Genomic DNA, 18,427 nt, shown 5'->3' with positions numbered 1-18,427 from the left:
TTGGAGTGGCCTTCCCCAATCTGTTTTTCCATAAGCCTGTTACTTTTACTGTGCAGTTTTGCAGAAGGTGACATTTTCAGGATGCATAAATGTCATTAGAGGAGAAGTGCCGGCACAGAAATAAGGGATGCCTTAGAGCTGGATATGACAGGTGCCACAAAAAAGGGCTCTGGGGTCCAGGGACATGGATGAAATTTTTTTCTATATGATAGTATGTCTGAGATTCACATAAGCATCACTTAGATTTCACAGTGTTTTTATATTCTCTATCACATTAGGCTCCCCCAAACCTCCAAGACAGGGGCAGATGAGGCACCTGCCCGAGGAGGAAGCTGGGATGCCGTTACTTCTCCAAGAAATTCCACTGAGCTTTTCCCAGGAAAGAAAGCGCGCCCCCTTGAGGAATGCACAGGCTGGGGGGGCTTTCTTCACTTGGAGGTGGGAGGCTTTTCAGGCACACAATACTTTCAATAGTAGAGAGTAAGGGATTACATTTTACTGAAGAAACATCACCTGGTCCTTTGCAGCTGGATTGTTTTTGTGAGTGGGCCCTTCCCTGCTCCCAACCTCTTTCTTTTTTTTAAGTTTGGTGGATAGACTTTTTAAAGGTAGAGGTGGGCAAAGGGGCCTTCCAGGTAGAGGGAAAAGGGTCTGTGAAGGAGTAGATGGAGAAATAGAGGTTTTACTAGCAGCAGCAAAAAGTCCAGTGTTGTTAGAGAAAAACAGATTGGGGGTGCCAGTGGGGGGGGGGGGGGTGAGTAGGCAGTAGGGCAGATAATATGCAACCATGACACAGAGGGCCTTGAATGCCAGGCTGAGGGTTTCCTCTTAAATGGTCTGTTCCTAAGAGGCCCCCACTTCAGAGATGAGTTAAATTCAATCCAGTGCCCTGGGCTGATGTCTTCGATCAGGACCGTACACGTCTTCCCCGACGCTCTGGGAATCTGCTGAGGAACATGACCCTCCTTCCCCATTTTCGGCATTTTTTCCTACTCAGAACCTCAGCCTTCCTTTCTATTTACTTGTCAGCTGGCCCACATTCTGTTTCAACCCCTCTTTCTCAGAACCACTTTTTGCTCCTCGGGTAAGACACATGCTCTCTTCTAGAGGCTCTTGGAACAGAGGATGTTTTCTACCCAGTTTTCGTTGGCACTGTCCACCAACACTTCTGAAAGTTAATCCGTCAAAACCCTCGTGAGGCTCTGGTTCGAGATGGCAACCAGTGACCCCTTAAATGTGATGTGTAAATTTTGTGCGGGGGTGGGGGGGAAGGATTAAGAAAGAGGAATAAGCCCATTAAAGTGTGGAAACTGAGAAGGGGATAGTGGAATAAATTTCTGGAAAAATGGAAAGAGGACGAAAGCAGGTTGACTGGTCGAGCAGAGCAGGGGGCAGGGGCCAGAATACACTTAGAAAGGACTTCAGGAGAAGAGGGGCCAGGGAGTGCCTGCCTGCCCGGCAGAACCCAAGAGAAGCTCAGGCTTGGCGTTGGTAGTGGAGGGCAGGGATGAGAAAGAGAATGGAAAACAGCCAGAGGAGGGTCATCAAATCTGTTTACCCTATAATTTTGGCACTTGCCCTCCCCCCATACTCCTCTCCCAGCTCCCCATTCTAGGCCCCAACTCCCCAGATGCAGACTATGTGCAGCCAGGCATTTAGCACACAGCCTGAAAGAAAGGTCTGCGGGAATTTAATAACTCTGGGAAAAACCATGACTGCGCTTGGGGTACTAGTGCCTCTTGAAAGCCCTTTCATTTTGCTTGGAGCCCCTTGGCCTGAAAGCCAGCCACCTGCTCACTCACCCACAAGTGAAAGGACAAAAACAAAGCCCAAGGTGTGGCCTTGGGTGCAGAGCCTCCTTTCAGCCCTGCACTGGCGAGAGACCGGCACAGCAGCTGCAGGCAGCACCCATCCCAGCTCCCAGGAAACAATGCAGCTCTTCATTCAACCTTGAGGCTCATCAGACACTGGAAAGAACCATTAGCATGAGAGATGAACTCAGACAGATACACACAGAGCAACTGATTATAGTGGAAACAAGGAAGGGATCATTTTGAACATTCAAATTAATATCCTTGAGGAAAATTAAGAAAAATATATCAATAAAAAAAGAATGAGATGCTATGGAAGAAAAAGAACTCTTGGAGAATTGTAAAGAGTTCTTTGAAATGAATTGTATCATTGGTGATACATAAAATTCAGTGAGAAGACTAGGAAAAAAACGACAAGAAAACATCTAGGACGAATTATGTGTGTATGGATGGATGGATGCATGCATGCATACATGTATGCTTGTATGCATGGATAGATGTGAATGGGTATAGTAGATATATATAGATATAGATATCTATATATATAGATATATATATTATACACACATATATAGTATGTATAATAAAATATAACATATATAACATATATACAGGGTGTCCTAAAAATGAATATACACTTTAACAGTTGATAGCTCAATTTTTGAGATTAAATGTATTTTAATAAACACTGCCTTTATGATTATTCAAAGTGTGTGTATACATTTTTGGGATGCCCTATATATAATACACAAAGACAGAAAGTGCAAGAGGCAAGAGGACATACGTAGGATCGATCTAGGTTATGTGACATGTTACCATTGGGAATTCTGGGGAGAAAGAGCAGAGAGGACCTAGAGACATGCAGCCAGACTGGGCGGTCTCAGTCAGTACTGAGCAGAGTGGATTTAGATGGACTCATAACGGAAAGTCAGAAGTCAAGGGTCAAGAGTGAAAGATAAGTTTCCTTCTGGGTGATGGGGGTGTCAGTACGCGTGACTTGGGAGGGATGAAATTCAGAACAACATCAGAAGCGCTCACCGGCAATATCAGGTGCTAAAAGATAAGGACAAGGTTTGTAAGGGAAACTATTTCAAGACTAGAGTTCAAGTTATTTTCAGAGTCATACGTTTTACTTCTTATGCAACTTTTTGAATAGCTTATTTGCAGAGATACTACAGCAAAATAGAATTGAAAATGAGAAAAATGTCATGGGACTTTAAAAAATCAATAATAAAAAATAATCCTGGAATGATAGCTATTAGCAGAGCTAGAAAGCAACAACTTGAAATTAAAGCAGTAAGTCCATGGTCTCCAGGAAAAAGGGCCTCAAAAATGGATACATTACAAGCAAGAATAGACTAACAAGATGAATGTTCTTATGTACTAGTATTTTATTTAACTTTTAAGTTATGGGAAATAAGGCAAATGTCATTTTTTAACAAAGAGAAAGAAAAGTAATTAAAAACTCCAAGAGCCCTACCTGGTTTGGCTCAGTGGATAGAGCATCAGCCTGTGGACTGAAGGTTCCCAGGTTCAATTCCAGTCAAGGGCACATGCCCTGGTTGCGGCATGACCCCAGTAAGGGGTGTGCAGGAGGCAGCCAATCATTAGTCTCTCTCATCATTGATGTTTCCATCTCTTTCTCCCTCTCCCTTCCTCTCTGAAATCAATAAAAATATATTAAATAAGTTTTAAAAACTCCAAGAGAAAAAAAGTCATGGTCTAAATTATATTTTTTTAAAAGGAAATGTGGGACCTCCAGTCAAGATGACAGAGTAGCTAAATGTTGTGCTCACCTCCTCTCACTCCCACATCACAGTTACAACTAAAACACAGAACAATCGTCCTTGGAAATAACCTGAGACTAGCTGGACAGAAGGTTTATAACAGAAGCAGCCACGTCGAGTCTGACAGGAGGGAACATGAAACAAGCTGATCCCACACCCACGTGTGGTGGTCAAGAAGCCAGAGGGATATCAGCTGTGGCAATTCCCCCTGAGGAGTAAGGGGTCCACACTAGGCTGAGGAGTCCAGGGTTCCAGTGCCAGGAAGACAAGCCCCTATAACTTCTGGCTGTGAAAACCAGCGGAGATTGTGGCCTCTTAAAGGGCCTGCACATGGACTTGCTGACAGACTCACTTGCTCTGAGCTCCAGCCCTGGGGCAGCAGCTCAAAAAGCTGAAGGAACTGAATTGTCTGGCTTCAGGGTGAGGGCTGGTGGAGCAGCTTTTCTCAGACAGAACTGCTGGTAGAAGCCACTGTAACAGCTGACCTTGGCCGGCATCAGAAGCCCTCCCTAAGGGCTCCAGAACCAACGCACCCAGTAGCAAGCTTCAAACAATTCCAGAGCATCACACAACCACCTTCACAAATGGCACACCCAAACGGAAGACTTCACAGGCACCAGAGCCCAACTACAACAGTCCTGCTTCATGGTGCCAGCCCCTGCCAGCAGCTCTTACCCAGTAGCCACAGCCAGTCCTCACAGCCAATCAGCCTGAGGGTCACTCCCTCCAGTTGCCAACAGCAATCAAGGCTCAACTACAACAGGAAGGCACACACCACCCACACAAGGTATATTCATGGAGCACTCGGCTCAGGTGGCCAGGGAGACTGTGCCACTGGGTCCCACAGGACACCTGCTAATCCCCTAAGACAGGTGACAGGGAGATGTAGCAGCTCTGCCTAATACATAGAAACAAATAGAGGGAGCCACTCAAAATGAAGAGACAAAAAAATGTCCCAATGAAAGAACGGAACAAAATTCCAGAAAAGAAACTAAACACAATGGAGACAAGCAGTCCACCAGATGCAGAATTCAAAACACTAGTTTTAAGGATGTTGAATGAATGTAGGGGAATAGTAGATGAACTCAGTGAGAACTTTAATAAAGAAATAGGAAACATAAAAAGGGGCATAGAAACCATAAAAAAAATCAAAAATGAATAATGTAATAACTGAAATAAGAAAACACTAAAGGGAATCAACAGAAGATCAGATGAAGTAGAGAATCAAATCAGCAATTTGGAAAACAAAAAACACCCAATTGGAACAGCAAAAAGAAAAAAAGAATTTTTTGAAAGGATAGCTTAAGGAACCTCTGAGACAGCATCAAGTATAACAACATCTGCATCATAAAGGTGCCAGAAGGAGAAGAGAAAGAGCAAAGGATTGAAAACCTATTTCTAGAAATAAAGACGGAAAACTTCCCTAACCTGGAGAAGGAAATAGATTTACAAGCCCAGGAAGCACAGAGAGTCCCAAGCAATGTGAACCCAAAGAGGCCCACACCAAGACACATTAATGATTTAAATGTCAAAGGTGATAGACAAAGAGAATCTTAAAAGCAATAAGAAAAAGGCAGTGAAACCAATGGACATGGACAACAGGGGGATGGGAGCATGAGTTTGTGTGGGGGGGGGAGGTTGGGGGTTAATGGGGGGGATGAGGACACATTTGTAATACCTTAACTAATAAAAAAAAAAAAAAGAAAAAGGCAGTGAGTTACCAGCAAGGGAATTCCCATAAGACTGTCAGCTGATTTCTCAACAGAAACTTTGTAGGCCAGAAGGGAGTGACAAGAAATATTCTAAGTGATGAAAAGCAAGGAGCTACAACAAGATTATTTTACCCAGTAAAGCTACCATTGAGATTCAAAGGAGAGATAAAGAGCTTCCCAGGTAAAAAAACAAACAAACAAACAAACAAAGGAGTTCATCTCAACCAAATCAGTGTTATAAGAAATGTTAAAGGGAGAAGAAAAAATCAAAAATACAATAGAATGGCAATAACTATATGACCATCAATAATTATTTTAAATTAAAATGGGTTAAATGCTCCAATAAAATGATATAGGGTGGCTGAATGGATAAGAAAACAAGACCCTGAGGGGTAGGGGAGGCCAGGGGATTGTCAAGGGTGGGGGGGAAAAAAAGGACACATATGTAATACCCTTTGTAATACTTTAAGCAATAAAAAAAAAAGAAAACAAGACCCATACATATGCTATCTGCCAGATTCCCACTTCAGATAGGAAGACACACAGTCCCCTGAAAGTAAAGGGATGGAAAAAGATATTTTATGCAAAAGGAAATGAAGAACAAACTGGGGTAGCAATACTTATATCAGACAAAATATACTTTAAAATGAAGGTTGTATCAAGAGACAAAGAAGAATCCAGCAATTCTACTTCTGGGTATTTATTCGAAGAAACCGAAAACACTGACTTGAAAAACATATGCATCCCTATGTTTGTTGCAGCATTATCTACAGCAGCCAGCAACCTAAGTGTCCATCATTGGATGAGTGGATAAAAAAGTGGTGGTACGTACATACAATGGAATATTACTCCACCATAAAAAAATGAAATCTTGCCATTTGTGACAACATGGATGGACCTAGAGAGTATTATGCTACATGAAATAAGTCAGACGGAGAAAAACAAATACCATATGATTTTACTTATATGTGGAATCTAAAGAACAAAGTAAAGAAACAAACAAAACAGAAACAAACTCATAGATGCAGAGAACATTTTGATGGTTGCCAGCAGGAGGGGGAGGGCGGATTAAGAGGGAACTGGTAAAAATGGGGAAGGGATTAAGCTGTGCAAATTTCCAGTTATAAAAACAGTCACAGGGAAGTACAGTACAGCATACAGAATATAGTCAATAATTCTGTAGTAACTATGTAAGGTGTCAGATGGTTACTAGACTTATTGGGGTGATCACTTCATAAGTTATATAAATGTCAAATCACTATGTCATACAGCTGAAACTTAATGTGATATATTATATGTCAACTGTAATTGAGTAATAAAATATTATTTTAAAATTAAAATAAAATATTTTAAAAAGTAAATGTAACCTGATAGTGATCGAAGTAGGTAGTGTAAAGAAAGAGTATTCATTTGACCTTGGATTGATGCCTAGAACTTCCTCTGATAAGTCAGGACACCAGGCCTTTAGAGAACACAATATATTCCAGATAACTTCTTTCTTCTGTAGTGAAAAATATCTACAATCATAAAAATGTAAGCCACTATTTGTCTTCAACTCTTAGAATCATGGAAAATATAAAATATCTAAGTAGAAGTACAGAACAGAATGTAAATGTTATCAAACATAGCAATGTAAAAGTAAAATGTATCTGAAATAAGATAGGAGGTGGAAAGGAAAAAAAAAGATAGAAGGAAGTAGAGGGATGTTTATATATTTATCTTATGAAATATACTGACGGAAGTTGATGGATTTATAATAGTCAGAGAGTAGAAATAACCCCTTTATCAGCTGATGGATGAAGAAAGAAATGTGGTGTACTTACACGATGGAATTTTACTCAGCTATGAAGAGGAATGGAGTACTGGAAATGCTCCAGCCTGAATGAGCCTTAAAAACATCACAAGTAAAATAAGCCATTCACCAATTACCACATATTTTATGAATCTATTTATAGGAAATATCCAAACTAGGCAAATCTATAAAGGCAAAATGTATATCAGGGATTGCATAGGGCTGAGGTAGGGGTGGGGAGGTGGGGTGTGACTGCTAATGAGTATGATTTTTCCTTTTGTGGTAATGAAATGTCCTAAAACTGAATAGTAGTGATGCTTGTACATTTCTGTGAGTATGCTAAAAATCATTGGATTGTACACTTAAAAATATGACTCTATGGTATATAAAGTATACCTCAATAAAGCTGTTGAAGCAAACAAAAAGGAGTTGATGGAACTAGAAAGCAATTTTTAGGTCTTTCTAGTATCTGGGACTCGGTTCATGAAAAAAGAAATCCAGGAGTAGATTACGGTCTCCATTCAACAGCCAGAGCAACACTGCCACACCCTCCTATTCTCTCTTCTCCCGACCCTCCTCGTCCTCCTAATGTTTGAATGCAGTGATCTCAGGTCAATTTCATGCTCAGAATCCTCCAAATGCTTCCTGTGGTATTTAGAATAAAATTTCAACCACTAATTCCCGAATCCCTGATCCCTGTGGACTTGCTTTATCTCATCTGATGCCACATATCATTTCTTTTCTTTTCTTTTCTTTTCTTTTCTTTTCTTATCTTTTCTTTTCTTTTCTTTTCTTTTCTTTTCTTTTCTTTTCTCTTCTCTTCTCTTCTCTTCTCTTCTCTTCTCTTCTCTTCTCTTCTCTTCTCTTCTCTTCTCTTCGCTTCTTTTTTCTTTTTTTCTTGTTCTTTGAGCTCTCCTCGCTGCTGCTGAACTCCAGGCTTTTGCGCTCCCTGCCACGCCACCTGAATGCTCTTCCTGCTGGTCTTCGCGTGGCTGACTTTTCATTTGTGTGTTAGATTTGGTGTTGGTTCCTCAGAGACCCTTCCTGGTCAATCTGCTCATCCTTAATCTGGGAAGATCTTGCACGAAGTCCCTGAAGGATGAAAACAAGAGCCAATATTGAGACTCCCCTCTGTGTTCTTTTGGGCCTGAACCAGAGGAGCAGCAATGGCTTGGGATAGAGAAAAGAAAAATACTGATGGTATGGAAAACATAATTCAAATTAATATATCAATAAACTATCCAGCCACGTGGAAGCTCATCATCCTGCTCCCTCAAACAGCCACTTACCTGCCACCTTCATACTGCGCTTTGAAGGACCACTTTCCTTCTAATTCCATGGTGGTATTATTCTAGAATGTTTGATACCTGTATCACTTAAATCTTTAAAAATATAGAAGTTATTACTTATCATTTCTAAAAAATTTTATTGTCCAACTACCCTGTCAATATTTCAGTACATTTCCCCTTTAGTTTACTTTCCTCTGCTATTAAGTATCTTCTAGTGCAAAATCAAGAAACCTGATCTACAATAAAGTTCAAATATTTTAGCTCATAACACACAAGACCTTTTATGATAGGGCCCATCCAACCTTTCCAGCCATCCTTCGTATGTTCAGCCAATATTTGTTCAACATTAAGTATGTGCCAGATTCTCTGCTAGACATTGCAATAGAGAGATAAGAAGCCCAGTCCTGCCTGCCTTCAGAAAGCTGGTATTCTAATAGGGAGACAGAAAAGTAACTATTGCATTATTGATAAGTGTTAAGATAAAGGATATAGGTATGGGGCACCTACCCTAAACTAAGGGATGTGTAGGGGCTGGCCAGAAAGGCAGGAGAAAGGAAAACTTCTGAATGGAAGACACCATGTGTTGAAAGGCATAGACACAGGAACGAGCATTGTTATAAGAACTCCAAGTAATTGTCTACCTGAAGTGTGCATGTTGGGGGATGAGAGACAAGACTGGAGGCTGGTTTGGGGCAGACAGCAAAAGGGTCTTGTAAGGCAGTCTAAGTATTTGGGATTTCACCACCAAAGCTAGGAGATCCATGGAAGGGACAGAGTGATGGCAGTGACAGGATCAGATTTTCATTCCAGTAAGCCTACTCAACCACGTGGAAAGGTGAGCCTGGAGGCAAGCTAGGACAAGAGAAAAGACACCTTCAGGGCTACTGTTGTCCACAGGAACTCCAACTCCAGCTTCATCAAACCATCTGGCCAACCACACCATGCTCTGTCACACCACAACCTTTGTGCTGTTACCTCTGCCTGGAAGAGCCTTTCTGCTCATCTTTTAGGGAAATTCATCCCTGAAGCCCAGTTCCAATGCCTGCTCCTCTGTGAAGACTTTTTTGTTCCCTTTATCCTTACAAATCAATTCTTTCTTCCTCTCTGTTCCCAGAGCACTTTATAGACTTTTCACATTATTATAATAATGTGTCAGCCGGGCTTGCTTCTTCCCCACACCATGAGATCATGGAGGGCAGAAGAGCCACCTCCGAATCTCCCTCCAAGGGTTTACTCTCTAGCTCGTTGTTGGCTAATCACTCTGTGACTGAATGATGAATAAATGAATAAATGGATCATGTTGCCTCTCCATTCAGGACCCCGTCATATCTTGAGGTCAATAACCCTTCCTCTGTTGTTGCCAGGTCTCACCTCAGACCCCAGCCTGACTCACAGCAGAGCAGCTGGGATATAGGTGAGAGGCGGGTGAGTCTCTGGCTGAGTTTCCTGTCTCCCCAGGTGGTCCAGCTGGAGGAGCTTCTGGCCGTGCGGCACTCTGTGTTCGTGGTGGGCAGTGCTGGTGCCGGCAAGTCTCAGGTGCTGAGGTCCCTGCACAAGACCTATCAGATCATGAAACGCCGCCCCATCTGGACTGACCTCAATCCCAAAGCAGTCACAAACGATGAGCTCTTCGGCATCATCCACCCAGCCACACGAGAATGGAAGGATGGTAAGGGAGTGCTAGCCCTAGAAGAGAGTTCCTGTCTTCCTCAGAGCCCCTTGGGCAGGCTTGGATGTAGTGGGGTGAACTGTGGAGGAGAGCACATGGGGCTGGTCTCTTTGGGATGGGAGAAAGAGGGAGGAAGGATTAAAGAGGAAGAAATCGATCTTGGTTTGGAGGGAAACCATAGCCCTTCAGTTCTCTCTCCTCAGAGACTCTTCCACTGTCCCTTGAGAGAGGGCACCTGGAGAGGACAAAGCAGGGCAGGCATCAGCTGTAGTTCAGTGATGCTGGAGCCCAGGTCATGGAGCCTCACACAACCTGGCAGTGGGTTGAAGGCATGATGAAGGTGGGAAGTGCACAGCTCATCCCCAAATGAGCCATGCAGTCAGCCTCACACAGAGGGCACCTCTTCCTGTGGGCACTGCCCAGGAGTGATGGGGACGTTGCTACAGAAAACACCTTGGCCAGGTCCGGCAATGTTAGCAACATCATTCAGCTCAGAAGAGTCCTAGAACCATGGTCCCTTCTACAGGGACTCAGAGGGTCCCGAGCCCATGTTCACTCGGTGCTGACCTCAGCGTCACCTTCAAAGAATTAAATATCACAGGTACATGTTAGAAAGGGCTCCTGTTACTGGCAGAGAAGTCCCTATGAGCCAACAGGGGCCTGACCTCTTTCTGAAACTGATGTAGCTCCTGGAAAGAGGAAACCTCACCTCCCTCCTCATGTCTTGGTGTCCAACTGCATCAGGGTCAAACTGTCTGGTCACGCCACCTCTCTAATTTTTATTTCACTGACTACTACTGAGGCTTAGCTTCTTTTCCTTCTAATCGAAGCTTAGCTTCTTTTCCTTCTAATCGAGGCGTAGCTTCTTTTCTTTCTAATTGCTATTAGCAATTGGCTGTCCTATGATTTCACTTCCCCTTAATATTTCTTTGTAAGAGTTATTTATATATCAAAGACATTGGCCCTTTGTCTGCTGTAGGCATTGCTAATGGTTCCCTGGCTACCATTTGTCTACAGACACTTCATGGCCTGTTTATGATGCACTTTTTATTTTCATTTATTTATCTTTAGCTTAAGATATAGACACAATTTGTTACAGTTCTGAAGACCATACCCAAAACTGATGTATACACAGGGCTGAAGGCTCCAGGCAAGAATTCTTCCTAGATTCTGGTGGTTGCCAGCAATCCTTGACCTTCTCTGGCTTGTCGATGCATCACTCTAGTATCTGTCTCCATCCGTACATGGCCTTCTCCCTGGACCATGCACTTTTTACAAAAGGAAATTAGGTCTCTCTAGTCTTCTTAGTAGCTGGGATTCCTGTTTAGTTCATAATAGTATCATAAACATGTTCCTAAAGATTTTATTTCACATTAACATTTTTTATCCATCTGGAATTTATCTGGGGGCTTAGTAGAAGGTAAGGTAGAGAATCAACTTTACTTCTTCCCAGGTTGAGAAATGAATGGGCCAGCACTATTTACTAAGTAATCCATCCTTTCACCAACTTGTCATATATACTGAGATCTGATTCTCAGTTTTCCATTCTGTTCCACTTACCTATTTATCTAATTCTATACTATTAGATAGAATAGAATAACAATTGTTATTGACCTCTATAATGTAATTCTATTTTGCTTACAATTATTTTATAACATCTTAATATCTGATGAGGTAAGTTCCTCTTCAATGTACTTTGTACTTTTCCTGCCTAGTATCAGACATTACTTATTCTATGTTAAATTTAAACTTGCATAACATAATTTAAACTTTAAATGGTATTAGAATTTCAATTAAAGTTTTATTAAATATATACATTAAATATGGAGAAATTGACAAAGAAGATTTATAATAATCCCAAAGCTGTGTTTACTAAGCAAGAGAACTTTCAAATACATTGAATATATCCTTTTAAATTTTTTAGAAAAATTTGTTAAAAATAGAAATAAAGTAGGTTATGTTAATACACCTTTTTCAAAATTAGACAGATCCAATGAACAGAAAAATGAGTATAGACATAGAAGAATTGGGAAATGCATCATCAAACTCAATATAACATATAATTATAGAACTTTGCATCTTTTTTTAATATTTTATTGATTTTTTACAGAGAGGAAGGAAGAGAAATAGAGAGTTAGAAACATCGATGAGAGAGAAACATCAATCAGCTGCCTCCTGCACATCTCCCACTGGGGATGTGCACGCAACCCAGGTACATGCCCTTGACTGGAATCGAACCCGGGACCTTTCAGTCCGCAGGCCGACGCTCTATCCACTGAGCCAAACCAGTTTCGGCAGAACTTTGCATCTTATAGATAGAAAATATTCTTTTCTTGGTTGGTTCATGGAACATTTCCAAAAATTAAAAATGTAGTTGGCCACAGAAGAAGCCATATGAATTCAAAAGTATCAATTTACAGGCCACATTCTCTGATAATGATACAATAGGACTGGAAACAAATAGCAAGAAATAATTTTACTATTTGCAAATCAAGAAATGCTCACTTAACTCAAGAAGTACTCACTTAACCCCTGGATTAAGTAGAAAATGAAATGCAACCTCTTTAGGAAACAATAAGAGAAGAACACTTCATACAAAAACCTCTGGGACACATCTGAAGTCCACGAGGAAAATAATCTGAACACTTTTATTACAGAAGGTAGGTTGGAAATAAAGTTAGTATCCATCCTAAGAAATTGTTCAAAGAATAATGAACTAAACCTAAAGAAAATTGGGGAGAAGAAACTAATAAAGATAAAAGCTGAAATTGGTAGAAAGGAACCAAAACTTCAAAGTAAGAATAAATAATTATAAATGTTGATTCTTTATGAATACAAATAAGTCCATCATATGCATGATTAATGGAAAAAAATCAGAGGAAAAATATTAAAATTAGGAATTAGAAAGAAGACAAAACAGTAGCTATAGACAAGATTAAAATAGAAGGGAACATTTAATTAAATGACACATTTGAAAAACTAGAAGAAATAGATGGTCCCCTAGCAAAACATAATTTAACAGAATTCGTTCAATAAGAAGTAGAAAATAAGTAAATCAATGAAAAGGAAATTTAACAATAGTAGCAGAACAAAAACACTACATAATTCCAAAATCATTTTTAAAAATCACCTCTCAATTTATTTTATAGAGTCAGAAAATCTTGATATCATTATGTAGAACCAAAAACAATAGCCCAATTTCACTTATTAATGTAGATTCAGACATTCTTAATAAAATATCAGTAAATAAAGTCCAACATTATCTCAAAAGAATACTATATTTTTAGATCAGTTATTTTTAAGTGTTAATATAAAGAATTGACAAGTTAAAGGACAGAATTCTTTGATCAATCAATAGTTGCTAAATATTCAATAGCTGTTCTTAATTTTAAATATTCTAAGTAAAATAGGAATAGACGGAAATCCCTTAAATATGAAAAATACTGTTTACCTAAAACCAAAAGGATAAAAAAGCATTCTGAATGATGAGAAACTAAAGCCATTTCTTTTCAAATCAAGCATAAGTCAGGGGGACCTATTATAAACATGATTATTCAGTATTGCTTGGTGGGATTCTAGAAAATGCTGTAGACAAGAAAATAGAATGCATGGTATAAATTGAGGGAAAGGAGAAAATTTATTTTTTGCTGCTTGTACAACTCTTTACCTAAAAAACTCAAGAAGCATTATTTAAAAAATCACTAGAATTTTTAAATTCTAAAGTAAGAAAATTTATTAAAAGTAACTAAACATAAAATAAATACATAAAATTTGGTAACTGTTCTCTATCCTAGCGGTAGCCAGTTAAAAATGTATATACAGGGGGAATTTCATGCAAATAGCAGTAAAAACTATGATATATTTAGGAATATATTTGGCCAAAGAGATATATTGAAAACACTATAAAACTTTATTAAGGAACATAAAACAATATTTGAATAAATGAAAAGATATGTCATATTATTCATTGGGAATCCTTAGTATCATAAAAATCAATTCTATCCACGCAAGATATAAATTTCATGTAATGCCACACTGGGCCTTCTCCCAAAGCCTGCATTTGAAAGATTCGCCTGGGCCGTAGTTACAAAGGATGGGAACAGTACTTGTAAAGGCGTTGTGCGATTCCATCATGTTACCGTTGCCTGTTGAAATGATTTACTGGGCCCCTTATCACTTAAAAAAGCTAGTTCTATCAGGTTTTGTTGTTGCTTTTCTTATAAAAAGTTAAACTGGAGCACAGAGGGGCACCTTGGGCCTGTTGAATGTTTGGTGGAAGAGAATACAAAGCCAGTTCTGACTGGGTTTTATTTACACCTCCCCTGAATGTTACAGCCAATGGGGAAGGGCTGTGTTAAGAGAAAAAAAAGACTGATGGTGAAATGGAAAATGAACTATCTGTGGTTCCTTTCAGGATTGTTCTCTTCTATCATGCGGGAGCTTGCCAACGTTGCCCATGATGGGCCCAAGTGGATTTTGCTGGATGGCGACATAGATCCAATGTGGATCGAGTCTCTGAACACTGTCATGGATGACAACAAGGTATGAAAGGGAGGAGGGAAATTATCCCTGATCACCTATGAAACCAGTCCCCACACACATTTAGAAATCATAATTCCACACAAGGGCTCATCAAAGTAAGGAATTATTACTGATATCTTCATTTTTTTAAAAAATTTCCAGCTTTATTGAAATACTAGAAGCCTGGTGCACAAAATTCATGCAGTCAGGGGAGGGGGCCCCTCAGCCCAGCCTATGCCCTCTCACAGTCCGGGAGCCCTCAGGGGATGTCTGACTGCCATGGAAGTGGGAGAGGCTCCCGCCACCACCACTGTGCTCGCCAGCTGTGAGCCTGGCTTCTGGCTGAGTGGCGCTCCCCCTGTGGGAGCCCACTGACCACCAGGGGACAGCTCCTGCATTGAGTGTCTGCCTCCTGGTGGTCAGTGCATGTCATAGCGAGCAGTTGAGTGGTCTTAGCATATCATTAGCAAATTATGCTTTAATTGGTTTAACGGACAACTGGACACTTAGCATATTAACTTTTTATTATCCTATATAATAAAAGGCTAATATGCAAATAGACCGAACAACGGAACAACCAAACAACCAAACAACTGGTCGCTATGACGTGCACTGACCACCAGGGGGCATGCAAAGAACATGGTAGGCATTGGCCGTGGCAGGATAGTGGAGCAGGTGAGCGGGGGCACCAGACCAAGGCAGGACGCCGGTTGCTGTCATCAGGGCGAGCCTCTGGTGGTTACTAAAAATTCTTTGCTCCCATGTACCGCGGTCTCACCCAGTGCTCGCACCTGCTGCTGGTGCCAGCCCCACTCACACCCACTGCAAGCACCCGCACCAGCCCTGATCGCTCAGTGCCAGCAGCAGGTGTGAGCAGCGGCTGCCAGCCCCAATCACCCCTCAGGGCTTCTCCACTTCCCCCTGCTCCTGAGGGACTATCGGGGCCAGCAGCCACCTCTCGCACCCACTGCCAGTGCTGGCCCTGCTCGTACCTGCCACTGGCACTGGAGCCACCTCTCGCACCCACTGCCAGTGCCCAGGACTGGTCCCGATCACTCGGCACCGTCAGTGGGTGTGAGCAGCGGCTGCTGGCCCCAATCGCCCCTGAGGGCTTCTCCACCTCTCCTTGCTCCTGATGGGTGATCGGGGCAGCAGCTGCTGCTCGCACCCCTGACGGCGCTGGCCCTGCTTGCACCCACTGCTGGCGCTGGCCCCAATCACTCTGCACCATCAGCGGGTGCGAGCGGGGCTGGTCCCAACAGCACATGGGAGCAGCAGCAGTGGGAGCAGGGCTGCAGGCAGACAGAGGACCCAGGGCTGCAGCAGGAGGGGCCGGAAAGGGGCATGGAGGATGGGCCAAGACCCACCCTTGTGCCCACCGCAGCCTTGCAGCCCACAGTTCCTTTCAAGGTGCACGAATTCATGCACTGGGCCCCTAGTATAGGATAATTGACATGTAACATTGTGTACATTTAAGGTGTACAACATGGTGATTTGAAATACCCATATATTGCAAAATAATTACCGTAATAAGGTTAGTAAACACTTCCATCACTTCACATGATTACGTGTGTGTGTGTGTGTGTGTGTGTGTGTGTGTGTGTGTGTGGTGAGAACTTCTAATATCTACTCTTAGCCACTTCCAAGTATACAATCCATCTGTAATGTTAACTATAGTCACCATGCTGTACATTACATCCTCAGAATTACTCATTTTATAACTAGAAGTTTGTACCCTTTGACCCCTACACCCATGTCCTCCACCTACCTCATCCCACCCGTACCTGGCAAGCACCAAAATATTCTCTCTTTGTATGGTTTATTGTTTCCTCATTCCACAGATGAGTGAAGTCTGCAGTACTTGTGTTTTTCTGTCTGACTTATTTCACTTAACAAAATGCTATCCAAGGCATTCATGTTGTCACAAATGGCAGGATTTCCTTCTTTTAATGGATGGAAAATATTCCATTATTTAAATATATTTTCTTACCATTTACCCATTGATGGACACTTGGGTTGTTGCCATCTCTTGGCTATTGTAAGTAAAGCTCCAAATGAATATGGAAATGCGCATATCTCTTCAAGATCCTGATTTCATTTATTACCAGAGTCTTTAATAGACACCTAAGAACGGATTCATCCAAGTGAGCAGCTTTCACTTCCTTCAATGGCACTGCCATCACTCACAATTTTCAATGTTGTTATCATTTCCTTCAGGATCTTCTGCACATAGATTAATTTTTAGAGCTGAAAGGAGTCTTAAATCATCTACTAAATCTTTTATTACTTACTTCCCTTTTTATAAATAAGGAAACTGAGGATCAGAAACTAAGCCTGTCAAACTCCCTCAATGAAATCTTCATTCATGGAGAATATATTTTATTTTTTATAAAAAATAAAAATAATAAACAAAAAAGGAAACCAATGGGAATGTTCATAAATAAGTTAATAAATAAAATACTTATGTAAAAGGGAATCCAAATTTACCTGAAACAAAAATGTCTATTCTCAACAAAAAAATAAAACACTAGCTGATGCCAATAAAGTGGCTGTTAAGTTGGTAGCTGCTCCTAAACTTGTTCAGAAAGCACAGCCAGGTTAGAAGTTTTACACTGACAGATTCATCAGATGAATGTGTGCTCTTCGAGAGGCACTACTTTTTAAAAAACTAGTGACATGAAGCCTAAGCTTTTTCCTTTAACAATATTCCAATATGTCTACTTCATTTGAATTACTGACATCAATATAAATTTTTTAGATAACTATTCTCCTGATTCAATACACACACACACACACACACACACACACACACCTCATTGTTCTAGGGTTCGCTGGTAGTGGGGAATCTGCATATGTGGGATGCGGACTTAAGTTATACGCAGACTTTCGACTGAGTGGCACTCCTAACCCCTGTGTCGTTCAAGGTCAACTATAATCACACAGAAGAAAATAATCACCCATCATCCCTACCAGGAGAAATCAGCCAAATCTCTACCAGCTGGCCCTGCATCCTCCTTCCCACCTGACGTGTCCTTTCCTGTGGTCTCCAGGTGCTGACCCTGGCAAGCAACGAGAGGATCCCTCTCAACCCCACCATGAGGCTCCTCTTTGAGATCAGCCACCTGCGCACGGCCACGCCGGCCACCGTCTCCAGAGCAGGTATGGCCTCGGAAAGTAAAACCCAACTGTGCAGTTGGAGGCAGGTGCCTCGAGTGATACGTATGATGGTGCTAGCTCCGGGGGATGCTCCAAACAGGAGCCGGGCATCGATCATCCTAACCTCTGGCCTCGTCCGCAGTCCTAATCCATATCCACGAGGGTGAGCCAGTGTCTGAGGCCCAGCCCGTGTGGTGTTCTTCATTCAGAAATGTGATGGGAGTGGGAAGGGAAACGGCCTCGAGCTGAACAGCTGTCCTCTGAGTACATGCCTCAAACTAGGCAGCTTCCAGCTTTCATGTCAATGGAGATAACGACCCATTGCCAGTCTCACTACATCCTGGTGGACAGAACAGCTTCTGCCTTAGCTTTCCTCTAGCCCCACTGCTAACGCCCAGCAGAGACCAGAGGATGAGAGGACTGGTTTGGCCTTGACCCTGACATCAGACTCCCTATCAAGGACCCGTGCTGAGGCTGGAAAACACAGGCCGGGAGAGTTCGCTCTCATACTGCATCTGTTTCCTAGGGCTGCTGCAACCAATCACCATGAACTTGTGGCTTTGAAAACAACAAAAATTTGTTCTCTCACAGTTTTGAAAGACAGACACTGGAACTCAAATCTGCCTTCGAGGGAGACCCCTTCCTTGCATCTCCCAGTCAGTCTTCCTCGGCTTAGGGCCCGTGACTCCA

General features: G+C 41.8%; 1 protein-coding gene across 1 annotated transcript in view; it reads left to right on the top strand.

Annotated features, from left to right (window-relative positions):
- The window catches only part of DNAH9 (dynein axonemal heavy chain 9), a 343,788-nt gene that overhangs the window by 136,805 nt on the left and 188,556 nt on the right, over positions 1-18,427 (top strand). The window contains exons 32-34 of the mRNA XM_059668596.1: positions 9,850-10,060; positions 14,475-14,602; positions 17,632-17,740. Of these exons, the coding sequence (XP_059524579.1) occupies positions 9,850-10,060; positions 14,475-14,602; positions 17,632-17,740 (448 nt within the window). The remainder of the gene's footprint in view (positions 1-9,849; positions 10,061-14,474; positions 14,603-17,631; positions 17,741-18,427) is intronic.

This window comes from Myotis daubentonii, chromosome 16, assembly GCF_963259705.1.
Source record: "Myotis daubentonii chromosome 16, mMyoDau2.1, whole genome shotgun sequence".
NCBI lineage: Eukaryota > Metazoa > Chordata > Mammalia > Chiroptera > Vespertilionidae > Myotis > Myotis daubentonii.
Note: the sequence above shows the minus strand (reverse complement) of the source record. Positions and strands in the feature narration are given on the sequence as shown.